General features: G+C 37.0%; 3 protein-coding genes across 3 annotated transcripts; all 3 read left to right on the top strand.

The window, feature by feature from the left end:
* The first annotated feature begins 3973 nt into the window (after window positions 1-3973).
* On the top strand, window positions 3974-7524 carry LOC133284055 (PHD finger protein ING2). Its single transcript, XM_061481007.1, has 7 exons — window positions 3974-4135; window positions 4236-4307; window positions 4460-4674; window positions 5499-5562; window positions 6106-6362; window positions 6493-6531; window positions 6998-7524. Exons 1-7 carry the CDS (start codon window positions 4090-4092, stop codon window positions 7106-7108), a joined length of 804 nt encoding a protein of 267 aa, XP_061336991.1. The 5' UTR covers window positions 3974-4089; the 3' UTR covers window positions 7109-7524.
* Window positions 7525-8863: 1339 nt separating this feature from the next.
* On the top strand, window positions 8864-10588 carry LOC133284057 (uncharacterized). The gene has a single exon (XM_061481010.1). The coding sequence runs from the start codon at window positions 8864-8866 to the stop codon at window positions 10586-10588; it is 1725 nt and encodes a 574-aa protein (XP_061336994.1).
* Window positions 10589-17291: 6703 nt separating this feature from the next.
* LOC133284056 (protein SINE1-like) lies at window positions 17292-19587 on the top strand. Its single transcript, XM_061481009.1, has 2 exons — window positions 17292-18608; window positions 19090-19587. Exons 1-2 carry the CDS (start codon window positions 17292-17294, stop codon window positions 19585-19587), a joined length of 1815 nt encoding a protein of 604 aa, XP_061336993.1.
* The last annotated feature ends 458 nt before the right edge of the window (window positions 19588-20045 follow it).

Raw genomic sequence — 20045 nt, 5'->3', positions numbered from 1 at the left:
GTTATGATGATGAGTTAGTTCAAGGATTAAAATGATTGAAATAGTTAAGATAAATGAAAAAATAGCCTTAGGCCTAAGTGACTTTGATGGTAATTATTATTGTAAAGTTGATGAATATTATGCAAGTGTTATTGATCATTGTTGTTTGATCATATAGGTTGCCTCTCATGGAACCAATAGAAGTGGAATAAGCTTGGAGCTTACGTGGAAGAGCAATAATTGCGGTGTTGAGGTAAACCTTTGGAATTTGGGTTTTAATCCCTTATGTGCTCCACCACACCTAGTGGAAGGTTGTGGTTGGATTTTGTGCTTTTGGCATGGTGTGAATATGTATGTTCATGCATCATTGCTTGATTGTGTGACATGCTTGGAGCATGTTGTGTGTGAAATTTTGTGATCTATGGCCAGTAGATGTGTGTTGGTTTGGACTTCCGCTGGAGATATCCTTTGGGGATTCCGGTCGGGTTTTGTCGTGGGGCCGACTCTGGGAGCGGTACCAGGATGATCCAAACGTGGGACTTCCGCTGGATAGGGCTCATGAGGAGTTCCAATTGGGTTTTGCCATGAGGTCGTCTCATCCGTGGGAGAGGCTCCAAGAAGCTTCCCGGGAGTCATATGATGGGGTCCTTGAACGGAATCCTGATGTGGATGTTCTTGGATTTGTGCCCAGTTGTTGTGATTTTGTATGTTATGCATTTTACATTATGTTATTATTGCACATTGAGTGAGCCATGGGGTGGAGTGATCCTCTAGTACCCTTGGTTTACTGAGATATATTTGTATATCTCACTCCGCGTTTAGGGACATCATTTCAAGTTATAGTGAGCATGGAGGATCTTCGGGCAAGAGGCCCGCTTAGAGGATGAGCTGAGCATGATGTGCATATGGAGAGCATGACATTTTGGAGGACTATAATTGATGCACATAGCATTGTATTTAGTATTTTGGACTTAGGTTATGAACATATTGCATGTTGATATTGCTCTGTTTTTCGGTGTTCATAACTGTATGCTCAGTCTTGGTAGTTGATGTACATATATATTCCTACTTAGGGGTGTTCGCGGTCTGGATTGGATCGGTTTTGGAAGCAAAAATCATCCGATCCAATCTCTTCGGTTTGATCATGTAATCATCCATTCGGTTTGAATTTTTTTTCAAATCCGATCCGATCCAATCCAATTTTTTTAGTTTGGATTGGATTGGTTTTCGGTTTTTTGAAAAGTCTAAAATTTATTTCATAATTATTGTGCAAATAACATATCTTTTATATATATTAACTTCGTAAAGTATTTTTTTTTTAAATACAAAAGCATCTATAAACAATAATATATTTTTTTTTGTGCAATGAGATATGAAGCTCTATACAGATAAAATTTTGTTGATGGGATGTGGCTAGATTTTTTCTTGGGTTTAGTTTATGGGTTAATGAGTCTTGGATTTAGAATTTGTTGGGCTATGATTAGAGAAATGCCCAAGCAGGTAGATGAGAATTAGTATATTGGATCGGTTTGGATTGGATAGGTTTTTATCAAGCAATCCGAAAACTGATCCAATCCAATTAAAATTTGCGGTTTTTTTTCGATTTTCGATTTATTCGGTTATCGGTTTTTCGGTTCGGTCACCGCGGTTTGAATCGGTTTGGATCAGTTGATGAACACCCTTATGCCTACTGTTATATTGGTATTTTGGTGAGCATGGGACTTGTCAATGGCCACATATGATGTAAATGAGCCATATGATGTGTAAATGGCAAGACAAATGGTGAATGTTGTAAAAGATACATTGGTATTAGATTATGCGTGATGGAAGGGCCTAGAGCCCACATTAGATGTTGTGTAAGAGGTATAATGATTATTAAGGTGTTAGGAGTGGATTACATCACCCATTTTATGTTTAAAAAGCTGTCAAAAGGTGATTCTGCAGTAGGGTAATCGATTACCTTTCCTTAGTAATCGATTACATGAAACAGGGGACGCAAAACTGAGCCATTGTGAACAAAGTAATCGATTACCTGAGCATAGGTAATCGATTACCTAGTTCAGTAATCGAATACCTATCTCTAGGTAATCGATTACCCAAAACAGGGGAGCCCAAATTTGGCTACTGTCTCATTCTGGAGCCTTTGGTAATCGATTACCTTTGTTGGGTAATCGATTACCACTGTGTAAAATTTTGAAAATATGTTTTATGAAGTCTAAAATCAATGGTATTGCTAAGAGAGATAATGATTAGTATGTTTTATGCTTCCGCGAGTTTTGCATTTACAATTACGACGTTGTTTTAATTAGTTACGGAAATGGTTAATTGTTTAAAGAATTGAATGTAATAAAGGAAAAAAGTTTACCCGTAATTCAATTAACTCAATTACTGTGATTGTAACTGCGCTTAATACCATATGCAATGATAATATTACCGGTACGTAACGGGCTGCTACATCACTGATTTTAGCAAAACTCGGCCGGTTCGCACCGAGTCAAACCGCTTCACACCGGTTCACCTGCAAGTCCGATCCAATATGCTACCCGGACCGGTCACACCACCGATTTACTGGTTTTTGGGTTGAACCGGCCGGTCCGGTCCGGTTTTTACAACACTGGTTACTTGTCTTGTATGCTTATCTAGATGTGAAAAGTTTAAAGAAAAAATTAAGAGATTGAATGATGACTTAGAAAAATTTACATATGCTATGAAGAACTTAGAAGCTACACTTGGTAGACAAAGGCCTACACATGTTACTTATAGTTTAGGTTATATAAAACCTAAAGTGCATCATTCTCGTGAAAAATCCTCACATGCACATCATCGTTAATATATGTCTAGAAGTCCATTTATAAATTGTAATTATTATGGAAGAAAAGGACATAATGCATACCATTACAAGTATAGAAGAAATGAGAATCTTATGTTTTCGATGTGGGGCTCGAACATTGTGATGCCAGCATCACTAGATACGAACCTTTGGAAAACCTCACCCCTAAGGTTGTAAATGGGGCAAACAGCCAATTAAGGGCCTATGACCTTGCCTATATCAAGTTAGACTTGACTTATTATATAATGTAAAATAGAACATACTCAAGCTTTTAAAAAAGCCTTTTTAAAAAGCAAGTCCTATAAGCATACACGTCGGCCTATATCTTATTATTTATTTTAAATAAAATAGATAAAAATTATTATTTTAATGATTTTGAATAATAAAGTAGGGGAAAACATTTATCATTTTAAATGGTTCAATTTTGTGTCATTCCCTCTCTTCCTAATTTTATAGATGAGAGAGAATATAAAAAATCACTAAATATATACCAAAATGACGTCGTTTCATATAAAATACACAAAGTTGTGTTATTTAAAATGATAAATATTTTCTCCAATAAAATAATAATACTTTAATTATTAAATGCCTAATAGGCTTAGGCAGACTAATAGGCCTAGACCAAATCTTTTATTTTTTAAATATAGGTCATAGACTTATAATTTGGACTTACACAAACCTAACAGACTAGGTCGAATTTAAAGTATTTTACACAGATCTAACATATTTAAGCCAAACCTTGGCTCGACTCATCTCATTTACACTCTTCTCACCCTAAAAGCTAGCTCGTAAGGTATAAGAGCACAAAATTCATATAAATCCCATAACAGAATCTTATGTTTCTGATTTGGGAGTCAAGTCTTATACTTTGCAATTGGATCATAACACATTACCAACTACTAAATTATAATTCCAAAAGAAATAAAATCATATTGTTTAGATTTGTATTACTATGATGATTAAGATTAAGATGATTAAAAACAAACTTTTTTAAAAAAAAAAATATCGTTAACATATTCAAAAATAGAAAGAAAAAAATAGAAAGAAAAAAAAAGAAAGAAAATATAGTTGGGGTCCACAAGAACAGAAATCCCCGCCTTACCAACGGTCATTTTGCCTTACCGCTCGTTTCGTTAAAACTTTTTGCCTTGGAAAAAACACACCACTCGAATACGACAGCGTTTCAACTCTTTCATTCTCCCTCGTTTCCGAAGCTTTCTTCTAGGGCTCGCAATCGCAAACCCTAACCCTTCTGCAATAGCGAAAATCATTCCCCAAAAATGGCAATTGCACGCACCGGAGTCTACGTCGACGACTATTTGGAGTGTAAGCGCCTTTTCTTTTTCTTTTTCTTTTCTTTCGTTTTCCCCCCCTTTTTCTATGAATTTCTTTTCGATTTCGTTGCTGAATTTTCCCACTCCCATAGACGCCAGCACATTGCCCGCTGAGCTTCAGAGGCTGCTTAACACCGTCCGAGAACTCGATGAACGATCCCAATGTAAATGCTTTCTCAAAATTTTTTATTTTTCTTTTTCCTTTTTGTTGATACGTAATTTCTTATGTTTTCATCGTTGTATCTTTCTTATTAGAATTTTTTTTTTTTTAAATTATTCATTTTTTTGTTGTTGTGGTTTTTTGGTGTGATGGAAGCTATGATAAACCAGACCAGGCAGCAGACAAAGTACTGTATGGGGTTCTCATCACATGGCTCTAAGAAGGGTAATCATAGCTATAATCACAATTACGCCAATGAGGATGATGATGCTGCCATTGAGAAAATGCTAAAAGAAATCGAGGCAAATCAGGATAATGCATTGAGTCTATGTACTGAGAAGGTTTTGTTGGCACGGCAAGCATATGACCTGGTGTGCTTTTATTCTTTTAAATATATATACCATAAATCAGACCAATATATGTGAATTTTTTTCACCAAAATTGAAGAAAAGAACTATTGCTAATGGGAGAAACTTGAAGTAGGATGATCAATGGTGATGAAGCTTGTCATAATAGTTGCAGCAAGGAGCTTAGGGCTTTAGGTTTCTGAACAAAATAGTTCCTATTGAATGATATCTACGGAATAGGGGAATGCTTTAATGATAATGTGATTAAATTGTTTTTGAAATAAGCACTGAACTTTTAGTCTAGCTTTTAATGTGTACAGCCACTTACTGTTACTATGTTTTTCATGAACATGTTAGCCACGCGCAGTCTGGGGGTTTTCTCTTTTCCTTTGGATCTTCATAAATAAAAAAACGTTTCCATGATTTATGAGTTGTAAGGAATTAATGACAGGATTGGATCGTTTATAATCAAGTAATCAGAAATTCTTTTTGTTTCAGATATTATGTGCGTGTATGTAAATTTTATTTGTTTAGATTAGATGCTATCGCATAATAATCTCTTAAAAAATTTCTCTAGGAATGTCCTCATTCCTGTTGTTTATGTGTTGTGTCAATTCACATTATATGACTGAACACTGTCAGGACTGTGGTCATAAGTGCTGATCATATGTGCATGCATACTGTAGAAAAAGTTGATCTGTGTTTATTCTGAGATGCACTTTGCTCAATGATAAGAACTCTTATCTATGAAGTCATGTGAATTTTTTCCGTTTTGCTTCCTCTTATGCATACAAGGGACATCATACAGCTTAAGTTTACAAGTTTCAATCTTCTTGTATTTGCTTCAGATAGATAGCCATGTAAAACGACTTGATGAGGATTTAAACAACTTTGCCGAAGATTTAAAGCAAGGTAAAATAACCACGTAATTTTCCATCTGATTTATTTTGTATCATGTATGCACAAATTTTATTTTCAAAATCTACCTATAAAATTAGTATAACCTGCAAGTCTTATTAGGGAAGCAGGTATGTCTTTTCCCTAATAAGTATATATTGCAATGAGTTTCTTTATTAGGGAAGCAGTTATGTCTTTTCCCCATTATCAATGCAACAATGTCTCTGTTCCTAAAAGCAACAAGTTTATCTAATTTTTTCCCAAAAGTATATATAAATATTTTTGATGTCAATCACAAGTATATTTGTATTTTTGAGGTAAAAGAGTAGTATATGGGGAAGAGCATAATTTGGTGTTTTTGAACCTGCATAAAGTAGCAGGCAATGCATTAGAAAGAAAGAGCGAAAACAAGAGGGAAAGTTGTTTTGGAATTAGGGGGATTTTTTTATAAAAAAAATGAAATTCCCTTTTTATAATGTTATTAAAATTGTTTTTGTGGTACCTTATCAAGTTATGATCTTTCTTATCTCATTATTTTGTTATATTTAATTTTGCCAGAGGGAAAAATACCACAAGATGAACCAGCAATTCTTCCCCCATTGCCTATAGTTCCTAAAACCGAAAAGCGCAGGCCCGTATATGGAACACCTCAATCGAAGAGACCTGATTACAGGGATAGAGACTGGGATCGGGAGCGTGATAGGGACTTTGAGCTAATGCCTCCACCAGGAAGCCATAAAAAGGAGTATGTAACCCCTATGGATGTTGATCAACCCATTGATCCAAATGAACCTACATACTGCGTTTGTCATCAGGTTCTGAATTGTTATTCATAATATCTTATATTTCTAAGTCTCCTTGTGTGTAATTATGCCATATTGTCTTTTGTTTTTACTAAAATGTTCTAGTAAGAAACTGAGTCAGTTTAGCTATCTGATCATTCAGGTATCTTTTGGAGATATGATTGCTTGTGACAATGAAAATGTAAGTACATTTTATTTTGCTCTCTCTGCTCTGTCTGTGTTCACCTCTTTTTCTTTCTTTCTTTTCCTTGGGAAGTTGGGGTTGGCATAATGCAGATTGTACTTGATCTCCCGCATCAGGTGTAATTATAATATGGTGTTAATCCTTTTACAAATTGTATAAATTTTTAGAAGGCTAGATGCAATAACAAAATTCTCCCATAGATTATTTACAATGCTTAAGATATAGTTCATGGATCACATAAAAATATGATGTAACTTAACATTGAGTAAAGAGGCATTTAACTTAATGTTGTTTTGGGATTTCTTTTGTCAAAAAATTTCTATTTGGATCTTAAGCACTTAGAGGGACTTTGAAGATATTATTGTGTTTTTTTTATGTGATATTGTTCTTTCTGGTGATTGACTTTTTTGTTTCCTCCTCTTAATTGTTTTGACTCTTTGCTTTATTATGTTTTTCTTGATAGTGTCAAGGAGGTGAATGGTTCCATTATTCGTGTGTTGGCCTAACACAAGAGACAAGGTTCAAGGGAAAGTGGTATTGTCCGACATGCAGATTACTACCACAATGTCAATGATGAATCTTTGCACCAGTTAAACTGCATTCATAAATAGTCATTGTTGTTTAAATATCTTTTTCACCTTTTAGTAAATGCAGAATTTGGGGTTGTGTTTTATGATTTATGGGGTAAGTTTGTTGCAAATCCCCTTATAACCCCTTTCCTCCCTCCCCCACCCTGCCCAGAAAATACATGTGGGGTTCGAATTATTTGTCTTCTATTTTGCATGCTTGGCCATTTGTGTTAGGCGCGGAGGTCAAGTGAGTGCTCTAAAACTTGGGAGAGATGGTTTTAGATTTGAATTTTGGATATATGTGAAATGCAAAAGTATAGGCATATATGCATGGTTGTACAAGATATTTGTTTTGGAAGCATCTTCCTAGGTGAGGGAGGAGACCAGAGAAGATATTAATATAAACTTATAGTTAGTTTGTGATGACATGGCATACGCTTAATGCCTTTATGATAAATAAATGCAATGAAATGAAATAAGTATTTATTTTTTGGGTTAATCAATGGTACCTACAAAGAAATTCAGCCATCGGATTCATATGGTCTTTACATAGGTTATCTGGTGTCATATTTAACCTGATAATGAGCCAAAAAAGTTTCTGGTTTGTTTGTTTTTACTTCTAAATGTGAGTTAAGTTGTGAAGGGGTGAATGATCCGCATTCACAGTCTCACATGTTTGTACCATGCGGCACCACCTCTCTTTTTTGTCCATTTTGTGTGATTGGACGATTTAGAAAATATCTACTTCCTCACATAATTAGATGTGACCCGCACATGATCTTTGTTTTTATCAGCTTTTTTATTTTATTTTTAATGCTAATGTGACATTAGCTCGCAGACAAATCAACAATAATGAAAACGAAAGAGATAGAAAATGAGGGGGGAAAAGTCATCGATTAACTTATAGATGATTTCCTCTTTCATAAAATCATGCAATATAAAAGAATTCGTTTCTTATAACCAAATAGTGCCAAATAACAAACACATAAAATTTATTAATTTTTAAATGTTATTGATTATTGTTGAAATTATATTAAATTAGAATGTAAATTACAGGAGGGCGAACATGAATAATAATAAAAAAAATTATAGATAACCACTAGAGTTAGCCTAGGGGTGTTGGGTGTGTGTAGTGTTCAATTCCCACTTGTTGCACCCTTATCTCCTGGGCCAGTTGGGGATAGGGCCACTCGTACCATTAGAAGGCCTGGTTATTTGAGTGATTACTTTCAGTAAAGAATTGTTCATTTCAGTAAATGTGTTACTGAAATGTTAGCAAGATTAATGTAATTAGAAAATACCAAAAATAGAGTATAGAAACGGTTATTAAGCTCGTGGGGGGCGTGAATAGAAAATTATGAAAAGATTGGACAAAATATCTCTCTTCCTTATCTCAATTCTCTCTCTTCTCACGTTCTTCTCTTTCTTTCCTTCTTTGGTGACCCATAATTCTGATCTGGTATCCTTGGTGCTTTCATTTGGCCTCTTCTTCCCGTTTATTCATGGCGGAGAACACCAGAATGCGTGATTTCCATTAGCTTTTGGAGGTTTTGGAGCAGCAATTTACCGCTGCTGAACTAGTCCGTGCTCAACAACATTTGGATCTGCAAGATTCTCATTCCCAGTTACTTGAATCTCAACAACAGATGCAAGATTCCCAACCCCATTTTCAGCAAGATCTCACCCGGTTGCTCGAATTGCAGCAGCACACTCCGGGAACGTCCACCTCAGCGCGTGGGTTGTTAGGATCTGCACCCACTATGGGTTCTCGTCAGGTCAAATTGGATTTCCCCCGTTTTCACTCAGGTGACCCCTCGACTTGGATCATTGCTGTGGAACGTTATTTCTCTTTTTATCAGGTACCCTTACCTGATCATTTAAACTTAGCTGCTTTCCACCTGGACGAACCTGCGGCAAGTTGGTTTCTCGGTTCTGACCAGAATGGGTTACTAACGGATTGGAGAACATTTTGTGTTTCCCTTCACCGTCGGTTTGGACCATCTGAATTCAAAGATCCTGCAGGTGCTTTGGTAAAACTTCACCAATCTGGATCTGTGCTGGACTATCAGGCTCACTTTGAGAAACTGGTGAGTAAGGTTCCTGGGCTATCTGCTACCTTACTGCGAAGCATTTTTATTTCGGGATTAAAACTCCAGATTCGCCGTTCTGGTTTAACGCATAGACCTCATGACTATCACGAGGTTTTTGCTTTGGCACGTGTGTATGAAGATCAATGTACTGAGTATCGTTCTTCTAGACCTTGGCAATCTTCTGCCAAACCTCTTACCCCTCCTGTCGTGCCATCCTCCACCTCTATTGTTCCATCCACCACTAAGCCCATTTTCGCTTTAGCCATTCGCCGTTTATCTCCAGCCGAAATGCAACTAAAACGGGAAAAGAATATGTGTTACCCCTGTGATAAACCTTATTCCTTTGGGCATAAATGCAAGGGCCGTGCTACCTTGCTGTATTTTGCGGGTGATGAGGATGAGTCTGAGTCAGATTTTATTCCTCTTGAAGAGGAACCCCCACCCAGTGAGATTACCCTTGCTATCAGTTTCAACGCTCTTTTTGGGCATCACAGCTCGCGTTCATTCCGTCTCCAGGGGTCGATTCAAGGAAAAGGGGTTCAGGTTTTGGTTGATGGGGGTAGCACCCACAACTTTATTACTGCACGCATGGCCTCCTTCATTGGTTTAACGTTACAGCAAATTTCGTCATTCCAGGTCCAAGTGGGTAATGGTGAGGCTCTCCCTTGTACGGCCGCTTGCCATGGGGTCCATTTGCTGCTTCAGTCTCATGTTTTTGCGGTTGACTTGTTTGTATTGGATCTAAAAAGAGCTGGCGTCGTCATTGGAATTCAATGGATGGCAACGTTGGGCCCTATAATCACGGATTATAGCCGTTTGACGATGTCTTTTTGTCACAATGATACTACTGTACTGTTGCACGGTGATGAGTTCAATTTACCTACCCCACTCACTAATGCTCAATTGCATAAATTAGTGGTTCAAGATTCTATATCTTCCTATTTCATGTGTTTATCTAGCACGACTCCCTATGATTCCCACCCCAATACACCGCCCCAACCACCGCCCCAAATTCAACAGGTTATAAATCAATTCTTTGATGTATTCAGCATTCCTATTTCCCTACCTCCTGACCGACCCTTTAACCATCACATTCATCTTTCTCCCAACTCCAAACCGATACAAGTTCGTCCTTACCGTTACCCTCACTTTCAAAAGGCAGAAATTGAACGGTTGGTGGCCGAAATGTTAGACACTGGCTTCATTCAACCCAGTCAGTCACCTTTTAGCTCTCATGTTCTTCTGGTGCGTAAGAAAGATGGCACATGGAGGTTTTGTGTCGACTATCGTGCCCTCAACACCATTACCGTACCCGATAAATTTTCCATTCCCACAGTGGACGAACTACTCGATGAGTTGCATGGAGCTCAAATTTTTTCTAAACTTGATTTGTGATCTGGCTACCATCAGATCAAGATGCACCCTCAAGATGTGCATAAAACAGCTTTCCGCACCCACAACGGTCACTTTGAGTTTCTGGTCCTTCCGTTTGGGTTGTCCAATGCTCCGGCCACGTTTCAAGCGACTATGAACCATGTCTTCAGCAGTTTCTTACGGCGGTTTGTTGTCATTTTCTTTGATGACATCCTTATTTATAGTCCTTCGCTCCAGGCACACAAAGACCATCTGGAACAGGTGTTGCACACGTTACGTCAACATCAGTTTTTTGCTAAACTAACAAAGTGCTCTTTTGCAGTGACCTCTACCCAGTTCCTTGGTCACATTATCTCCGCCATGGGAGTAGCCCTTGATCCCTCTAAGGTGACTGCGGTGCAGAATTGGCCCATTCCTTGCTCTGTTACACAACTTCGAGCTTTTCTCGGTCTCTCCGGTTATTATCGCCGGTTTATTAAGGGTTACGCTAATGTTGCTGCTGCTCTCACGGATTTACTTTCTAAAGATGCCTTTACCTGGAATTTCGCAGCAGAACAAGCCTTTACTACCCTTAAGTCGTTATTAACGCCCGCTCCCATTCTGGCTCTTCCTAATTTTAACATTCCATTTGTTTTAGAGACAGATGCCTCTGGGGTGGGTGTGGGTGCAGTGTTACTACAATCAGACCATCTGATTGCCTTTTTTAGTCGCAAACTGTCCAAACAGATGCAGGCTAAGTCCACCTACCTCCGTGAAATGTATGCCATCACTTCGGCAATGACAAAATAGAGGCAATACTTACTTGGCACTACCTTTGTCATCAAAACAGACTATAAGAGTCTACATCACTTAATGACTCAGGTAATTCAAACCCCTGACCAACAACAATTTCTTGCAAAATTGTTGGGGTTTCATTTTGTGATCCAGTACAAGACTGGAAAATCTAATGTAACCGCAGAAGCGCGCCAGCCAGAGGGGTTTTCAGTACCTCCAACCCCTGATCTCATGGCCATAAGTGGCCCTCAGTCCCAATACAGCTCAATTCTCAAGTATGAATTACAAAGAGACACTTATGCATCTACCATCCTACAACAATTACAAGATACACCAGCCAAATGGCCCCACTAGCAGCACAAAAATGGGTTCCTTTTTCACCGCCACTGCTTGTATGTGCCTGCTGGTTCTTCCGTGATACCAGTTCTTCTTCATGAGTTCCATTCTTCCAAGGTGGGTGGTCATGCAGGGGTGCGACGCACTCTTCTTTGATTAACTGCTACGTTCACTTGGCAAAGAATTAAAAGAGATGTTCAGCATTATGTTCGAGGCTGTGAGGTTTGCCAGAAAGCTAAAGCACCAAATCACTACCCATATGGTCTCCTTCAACCCCTTCCCATTCCAGATACCATTTGGTCTCAATTATCAATGGATTTTATCACTCACTTACCTAATTCTAGAGGGTTTACAGATATTATGATGGTGGTGGATAGACTCACAAAAGGGGCTCATTTTGTGGCTTTACCTCCTAGATATACTGCGAGCAAGGTTGCGCAAGTGTTCTGGGACAATATAGGCAAATTGCATGGTCCACCAAAATCAATTGTATCCGACCGAGACCCCATTTTTATCAGTAATTTCTGGCAGTCACTATTCAGGTTACAAGGTACTCAACTCAAGTTCAGCTCAGCCTACCACCCCCAAACAGACGGCCAGACAGAAAGGGTAAATCGCAGTCTAGAACAGTACCTTCGTTGTTTTGTTCACGAACATCCTTCGGCATGGTATCGATATTTGAGCTCGGCGGAGTATCACTATAAAACAGCCCACAACCGGTCCTCTGGGTTCTCACCCTTTCAAGCTACCTAAGGTCGCGTTCCTCCCTGTTTGCTCGAATATTCTCTTGGCACCACTTCTGTTGAGGCCGTGGAATCAGAACTTCAGCAGCGCTCTTCGATTCTTGCAACATTGAAACAAAAATTGAGAAAAGCCCAGGTTTTGATGAAACACTATGCAGATCAGAAGCGAAAAGCACTTACCTTTAAGGTCGGAGACCTTGTGCTATTACGTCTTCAGCCTTATCGACAGTTGACCGTTCACCGCCGTTCATCCCACAAGCTCAGTCTCCATTTTTTTGAACCTTTTGAAGTCAGCGAGTGTGTTGGCACAGTGGCAGCCCGAGCCACTGAACCAACACCTGTGGGACTTCGCGGCCGTTGTGCCAAATCGTCCGATGAGACACCACTGCCGCGGGTGTGTGCAAGGGTGGGAGTGACGGCAGATCAGTTGTTAAGTTGTGGATCTGATGGTGGCCAGTCGAAATGAAAGGACGCAACAAGGAAACGTGAAAGACTGGATGCACACACGACCCTTCTGGAAGATTGAGCCAGTAAGCTGCGACTTGGGAGGAGGAACGCCTGTATCTCGACAGCGCTCTGGAAAACGACGTCTCTTTACCTTCTGAGCACCTTACACAGGAACGACAAGACATAGGGGACAGACACACAGCTAGTCTTATTTCCTCTTTTCCCACTCACGAAGAAGTGCCTGCCAGCTGGGTTCCAACACACACTGCCGACAAGAACCTTCCAGATGCCACTTTGGGTTCCTTGCCAAGTGGGCCCCTGACCCTCATGGACGAGGCTCGTTCTGAAGGGGAAGGGAATGTTGCACCCTTATCTCCTGGGCCAGTTGGGGATAGGCCCACTCGTGCCATTAGAAGGCCCGGTTATTTGAGTGATTATTTTCAGTAAAGAATTGTTCATTTCAGTAAATGTGTTACTGAAATGTTAGCAAGATTAATGTAATTAGAAAATACCAAAAATAGAGTACAAAAATGGTTATTAAGCTCGTGGGGGGTATGAATAGAAAATTATGAAAAGATTGGACAAAATATCTCTCTTCCTTATCTCAATTCTCTCTCTTCTCACGTTCTTCTCTTTCTTTCCTTCTTTGGTAACCCATAATTCTGATCTGGTATCCTTCACCACTGTAATCCAAAAAAGAAAAATATTATAGATTGATGTAATAATATGTGATACAAAAGATAAATTAATAATCTTTATTTAAACTAAATAGGAATCATAAAATGAGAAAATAAATTATTCTCATTAATTCAAAAAATTTATGAACATAATTAATACTAATTCTAATAATATCTTAATTAATATCAATCTAAATAAATATTAATAAACACCTAATATAATTTTTCATTCATATTGCATGCAGTGTGAGAAAGAATATCCTTTCTTGCCAATAATTATACAACATAAAAAATAAAATAATTATCGCCTCACTAAAATCACCTCCACTCCAAACTAATAAATTAAGAAATCTCAATTTTGGACTCCAGTGTAAAATTAAGAAATCTTATTTCTTATTTTAGTTGTTAATTTTCGTCCATCTAATAGTTATAATTTATTGAATTATATCAATTAATAAATTATTAATTTCAACTAAATTATAATCATTTAGATATGCAAAAATTAACATCGAAATGGAGAATAAAACTTCTTAACTACAGTGAAGTCAAAATATCGTCTCAATAAATATTCCTAAAATCATAAAGATAGAATATTTTTACTAATAATTTTTCTATTACCACTTTAATCATCGTTGAATTAGAGAAAAAATTAAATAAAAAGAAAGAAAAGAAAAATAATTTTTGAATCTAATGATAATCAGAGTAATAATAAAAAATTGATAATAAAAATATCCTACCTCAAAATTATATTAATAAGTTTTGAAAAGTAAATCTGCTTGGTCAATTCAAAAGCTTATTTTTTTTTTTTTTTTTTTTTTTGATAACAATTCAAAAGCTTATTAGTGGTATGGTATCTAACTAACGAGATTATTTATAGTGGACCGGGACCACCATTTTTTTGGTTGTCCCTTAGTGTAAATAGAGGAATAAAATTAGGAAAGAAAAAAATTTACAAGGATAAAAAGAGAAAGAAAAAATTGATGATATGAGAGTGATGATGTGAGAGTCATTCGGTGTTCCTTGAAACATAAAAAATATTTCCCTAAGGAGGTGTTTGGTTGGGGGTATTCTTGAGGATGTCTATGCAAGTGAAAGTGGGAAAGCAAAACAGCCATGTTTGGTTCACGGTTTCCTTCAATTTTCCCATCTAAGTGATTTGCATAGATTTCAGCATTTTGTGGTAGATAGCTAGGAAAATCTACTGTTAGGAAAGCCAATTTGTATGTGATTTTTCAAAGATAGCTAGGAAAATGAAGCAAAACACCTAGTAAAGTTTTTTCCCACCAAACAATTTTTTTTAACATTTTCCTATCTATCTCACTTTATCTAACTTTCTTATCATTTCTCTATCAATTCTATTTTCCTAGTATTCAAAAATTTTCTCCTCAACCAAACACTCCATAACCGTCCTGACTCTTCCCCACAAGTCACAGTTGGAGAATTAGAAACAACACACAAATCTCAAAGGCGGGGAAACAGACCTTTTTCAAAAAAAATATGATGCAGATCGTAGGACTACGCGGCAAAAAAGTGTGGAAAAGACAAAATGAAGGACCCAAGACCCAACCATACAAGGGATCCAATTCCCTGTATTACCCTCCAACCAATATTATTTATTTCTTAGTCTTCAAACTTCAAACCAAACCACACTGCTCCTAATTTCAGTCTTATTGTTGATCGATTTGGCATCCTTCTGAGCTATAATTTATTAATTGTTGCGAACAGAATTTTTGTTTTTAATAACTACACTACAATTGAAAATGACAGAAATTCTATAATAGAATAAGAATTAATTTTCTTATTTGCAATATCCCTATCAAATAGACCCTTTAATCCGCTGTTGTCTACTTTTGTTTACAATTTACGTCATCGTTGTTTTGTTTGTTTGGTGGGCAATGTCCAAGATAATAATTACTAATCACAATAAGATGATATTTTCATGATTAAGTTATATTTTAAGAAGATTTATCAAATCTTTATGGATATGCGCTGAATTAGTGTTATCCAAATTAGGATTACAACTCTAATTATATAACAAGAATGCCGCGTTCCATGCGTATTCTTCCAACCCTAAGAATTTCGCCTAGCTCTCTTGTATCAAGAAGAAATTTTTTGATTGCCCCATTCTTCTTCATCTCTTCTTCTATTGTTGCGCCCCACACCTAACATCAAGACACTATAGTCTTGAGAAAAAATAAACATAAACACTTGAAACCTCCACCCTGTCATTGCTTAGCAAGCATCCAGAGAGGAAGATTCAAGAAAAAAGAGTTCTCACAAGTGATCAAAAGGAAACCATGTGGATCGACGTTAGAGGACATCATATGCTTTGATGTCTTCAAGTGATCAAAGGTAATCCTTAAACCCTAACGTGCTTTAATGGATAGATTCTTGGCACAACTCATTAGGATCATAAAGAGTTATGGGTTCCGAAACGAATAACTAAGATTAATTTTTTTTTTGTTTTTCACCCTCACGAGAGAGTTGCTTGAATATCAAGTAACTCCCATAATTTTAAAAAAAAAAAACACATTCAATTAATTTAAACCAAATTGTATTTTTTGTTATGTATCATATTTCGTCACTTGATATGAAAAACTTGTGGTATTTCCTAATGATGTATTAAAATAAAAGTTTATGTATAAAATAAAAAATAAGAGTTTAATTATGATTGGATCACGGTAAAACTATCACAAATCATAAGTTCAAATCACTATATATATCCGTTTCAACAAAAAAAATAGTTATTTAAGAATTTCGTATAACAACTAAAAAGATATTAAATATTTTTAATTTTGAAAAATATATAATTATATTTTATTAAATTACCTTCTCATTTCATTAATATTCTTCTCTCTCGTTTTGTTTCAGGAAATGCTTAAAAAACAAAAGTAAAATATAATAAATAAAATATATATTTTTGCTCTTAAAAAACTGATTTTTTGAATTTAAAAAATTATAATATGATTCAATCATTACATTTTACATTTTTACCACTTACTTAAGCTAGGCAGGCCAAAATCTCAATTCTAAAAAAAAAAAAAAATTAAAAAAAGTGTGAGGGCATTTTCGAAAATATATTTCTGAGCCATGTGGGTCCCACAATGAGAAAGGATAGCGGCGGAATTTGAAAGAAGTAATTTTGAATATCGAGGAGTTGAATTCAGTGTTGTGGTCACCACTTCGTATTTCTTTCTTGTCATCGCGCTCTCTCTCTCTTTCTCTTGTGCTTCTAAAACCTTTACACTCTCTTGCATTGCCACCTTTTCCATTCACCACAACCTCAGCATCTTCTCTATATTTAGGTGAATTTTCTTGTTCTTTACTGTTTTTCATTTCTCATCATCCCTTACTGATGCTATCACTACAATACACATTCTTTTTTTGGAGTAACTGAATGCACATGTTTTATAGTTTCAAGAAGAAGAGGGGAATAGAAACTGAATTAACCCTTTTTGTGAATGCCCCAAAAGATTCTGTTTTTGGTTTTAATGGTTGAAGATTCGATATTAGGGGGAATGGGGCAATTGGGTTTCAAGCCAGTGGCTTTTTTTCACCCATTTCTGTCTGTGATTAATCTTTTTTTGGTTTTTTATTTAGAAAAGTTGTGAACTTTAACATCTGCAGCAATGAAACTGTGGTGGGCATGAATCTGCAATAGAATACCTACCCTAAATAAGTTTTTGTTTTTGTTTTTTATTTCTGTGGCAATGCTGATGGTTATAGTTGTTTGGTGTTAGTGTAACAATGGGAAGGAATCTCAGCCCGGAGCTGCTGAAAGCGCTGACAAATCTTGACAAAGATGGAGATAGTAGAAAATCTGCCATGGAAGAATTGAAGTCATGCGTGAAAGATTTGGATTTGAAGACCATACATCTTTTTCTTGCAAAAGTTTCTGAGACCAAGGAAAGTGGTTCTTTATCTGGGGACTTCGTAATTTCACTCTGTGAAGATCTTGCCCGGGTTCATGGAGTTAAAATTGTTCCCATGATAGACAGCATCATGGGATCCATAGTTCAGACCTTAGCTTCAAGTGCAGGGTCTTTCCCTCTTCATCAGGCTTGCTCAAAGGTGGTCCCAGCAATTGCAAGATATGGAATTGACCCCAAAACTCCAAAAGACAAGAAGAGGCAGATAATTCATTCCCTTTGCAAGCCTCTATCAGATTCTCTCTCAAGTTCTCAAGAGAGCCTAACTTCTGGAGCGGCCCTTTGCTTAAAGGCTTTGGTGGATTCAGAGAATTGGAGGTTTGCTTCTGATGAAATGGTCAACAGGGTCTGCCAGAATGTTGCTGTGGCATTAGAACTAAAGTCTAGTCAAACCAATCCACACACGGGTCTGGTTATGGCTTTGGCCAAGCGCAATGCTTTGATTGTTGAAGCCTATGCAAGGTTGCTCATACAATCTGGACTAAGAATGCTAAATGATGGCCTTCTAGAGGGGAATTCTCAGAAGCGACTTTCAGCCATTCAGATGGTCAACTTCTTGATGAAATGCTTGGACTCCAGGAGCATATTCTCAGAGCTTGAATTGATAATTGAGGAGATGGACAAGTGTCAATCTGATAAAATGGCATATGTCAAAGGTGCAGCATTTGAAGCTTTGCAAACTGCCAAGAGAATTGCAATTGACAAAAAGCCAAGATATGTAAGAAGTCCTTCTTCAGTGACAGGGTCAAATTTTAGTGGGAGAGATAGACACTATGTGGAAGAAGAGAATATTTCTGGTAATGGAGATCATTCTCCTAACTCTGTCTCACCAGAATCACGTACAGTGGACTTTTTCCCTGGATATGAATCCGTTGTTGAGTCTCCCATCTCAACAAACTTGAACTATGAGCGAAGGAGTGTGAATAGGAAGCTTTGGAATAATGAGAATGGAGGGGTTGATGTGTCTCTCAAAGATGGCTTGTCTTCTGAGACAAGGAAAGAAAGTTCTTTGTTAGATCACTCTGTGAGTCAAGAGTTTCCTAATGGAAGGGGAGATTCTGCAAAGGATTTTGCTTATTTCATGGATAGAAATCCTAAGCATGGAATATCCAGAAGTACCATCTTAAGTCCCCAAGTAAGTTTCTCAGACATTTGTCATAGTCCTTTGAAAATATCCTGTATGTCTGAGCCATTTGCAAAGTCATTCTGCCCCCTTCCTCTTCTCCTTGTTAACATGAAATGCTTGCATGTTTTGCATTCATTTCATCATGAATTGTTGTGAACAATTAGTGCTCACAAGGAATTTAATTTATGTCTTGCTTTTACTAAGCTTAAGATTCTTAATGCACAATTAGTTAAAGAGCAAGTGCTCTACTGCTCTATAATTGTTAGTGGGAGAGTTTTATCAACTTTCATCTTACAACTGTAGGAAACTTTAGATTCAGATTTTTTCAAAAAAGAATCTTCTATCAAGCTAATCCTGTCATTTCTGTTCTTATATTATGATGAATCTTTTACAGTTTACAAGCATAAAAAATAAGAAGAAAAAAATTAGTATTTGATTACTTATTTGTTTACTCATGGAATTAGCGTATTGTGTCTTTTTTGTAAATCAGAGGTCAAGCACGCAGGTTACTGTTGACAGCACTAAAATCTTCAAGACCCCTAGGAAGTTCATTCACTTTCTTCAAGATCCAAATGATTTGAATTTGGATATATCTGAGAAACAGATTGGAAGGTTCAGCAGGAGTCTATCCTCAGGCAATCTTGAGTGTGAGTGGAGCCCAACATCTAACAATAACCTGAACGGTTTCTCAGACCATGTCAAGTATGATTGCAAAATGAATGAGAGCTTATGTGCTGATGGGGAGTTACAAGGTGGCTCAGAATCAGTATCATCAACAGATGACTTTCCTGGAGATGCTGATATGCAGATAACTAACAATGTGGTTCCTGAAAATAGAGATGGTACACAATCATTTCGCACGGAAAAGGCACTTCAAAAGACTAAATTTAAATTGATTTGTGGTCTTTCATTCGTTCTTCTTGCAATGGCCACACCTTTACTATGGATCAATAGTCAGGATGAATCCCATTGTCTTGTCCCAACTTGACATCCTCATTCTAATGTACATCCTGAGAATTAAGGGCATCTTAGGTATGCTTTTGTAGTAGTTGTTAATTCCAACAATGTTGGAAAATTCAGTATAGCTGTTCTGTTCCATTGAGCATCTTCAATGTGCTTTTGTTTTCCTGTAAAGAATGTGACTTTTCACTGAATTTTACTTTCTGGTCAGGTGGAAAGATGAATACTGAATTTGAATGAATTATTTCTTCGAGTTCAGTCAAATTTAAGACTGATGATGCATATGTGGAGACTAGATGTCAGTAAATTATTTTATATCCAATATGAAGAAAGAATTATCTCTAGCAACTGTAGAATGCATGAGATAGCCTTTTGGTATAGTGGAAAATAATATTGACATTTTCAAGTTGTCTTCTCTGTATCTCAAAGACCATTTGTCTTAAACGTTAAGCCGGTGGTTAAATACTTTTTTTTATTTTTTTTTAC

The sequence above is a fragment of the Gastrolobium bilobum genome, unplaced genomic scaffold, assembly GCF_033153095.1.
Source record: "Gastrolobium bilobum isolate Gb01-03AN ecotype WA unplaced genomic scaffold, APGP_CSIRO_Gbil_v1 utg14750, whole genome shotgun sequence".
In the NCBI taxonomy this organism is placed as follows: Eukaryota; Viridiplantae; Streptophyta; class Magnoliopsida; order Fabales; family Fabaceae; genus Gastrolobium; species Gastrolobium bilobum.
The sequence above is the reverse complement of the archived record's forward strand: the minus strand, read 5'-3'. Positions and strand labels throughout refer to the sequence as shown.

Bases quoted from the DNA above. Each gene is read 5' to 3' on its own strand.
- LOC133284055 (XM_061481007.1), top strand. From the start codon at position 4,090: ATGGCAATTGCACGCACCGGAGTCTACGTCGACGACTATTTGGAGT. The intron at 4,675-5,498 runs GTGTGCTTTTAT...TATTTGCTTCAG, and splicing joins CACGGCAAGCATATGACCTG to ATAGATAGCCATGTAAAACG. The intron at 6,532-6,997 runs GTAAGTACATTT...TTTTCTTGATAG, and splicing joins TTGCTTGTGACAATGAAAAT to TGTCAAGGAGGTGAATGGTT.
- LOC133284057 (XM_061481010.1), top strand. From the start codon at position 8,864: ATGGGTTCTCGTCAGGTCAAATTGGATTTCCCCCGTTTTCACTCAGGT.
- LOC133284056 (XM_061481009.1), top strand. From the start codon at position 17,292: ATGGGAAGGAATCTCAGCCCGGAGCTGCTGAAAGCGCTGACAAATCTT. The intron at 18,609-19,089 runs GTAAGTTTCTCA...TTTGTAAATCAG, and splicing joins GTACCATCTTAAGTCCCCAA to AGGTCAAGCACGCAGGTTAC.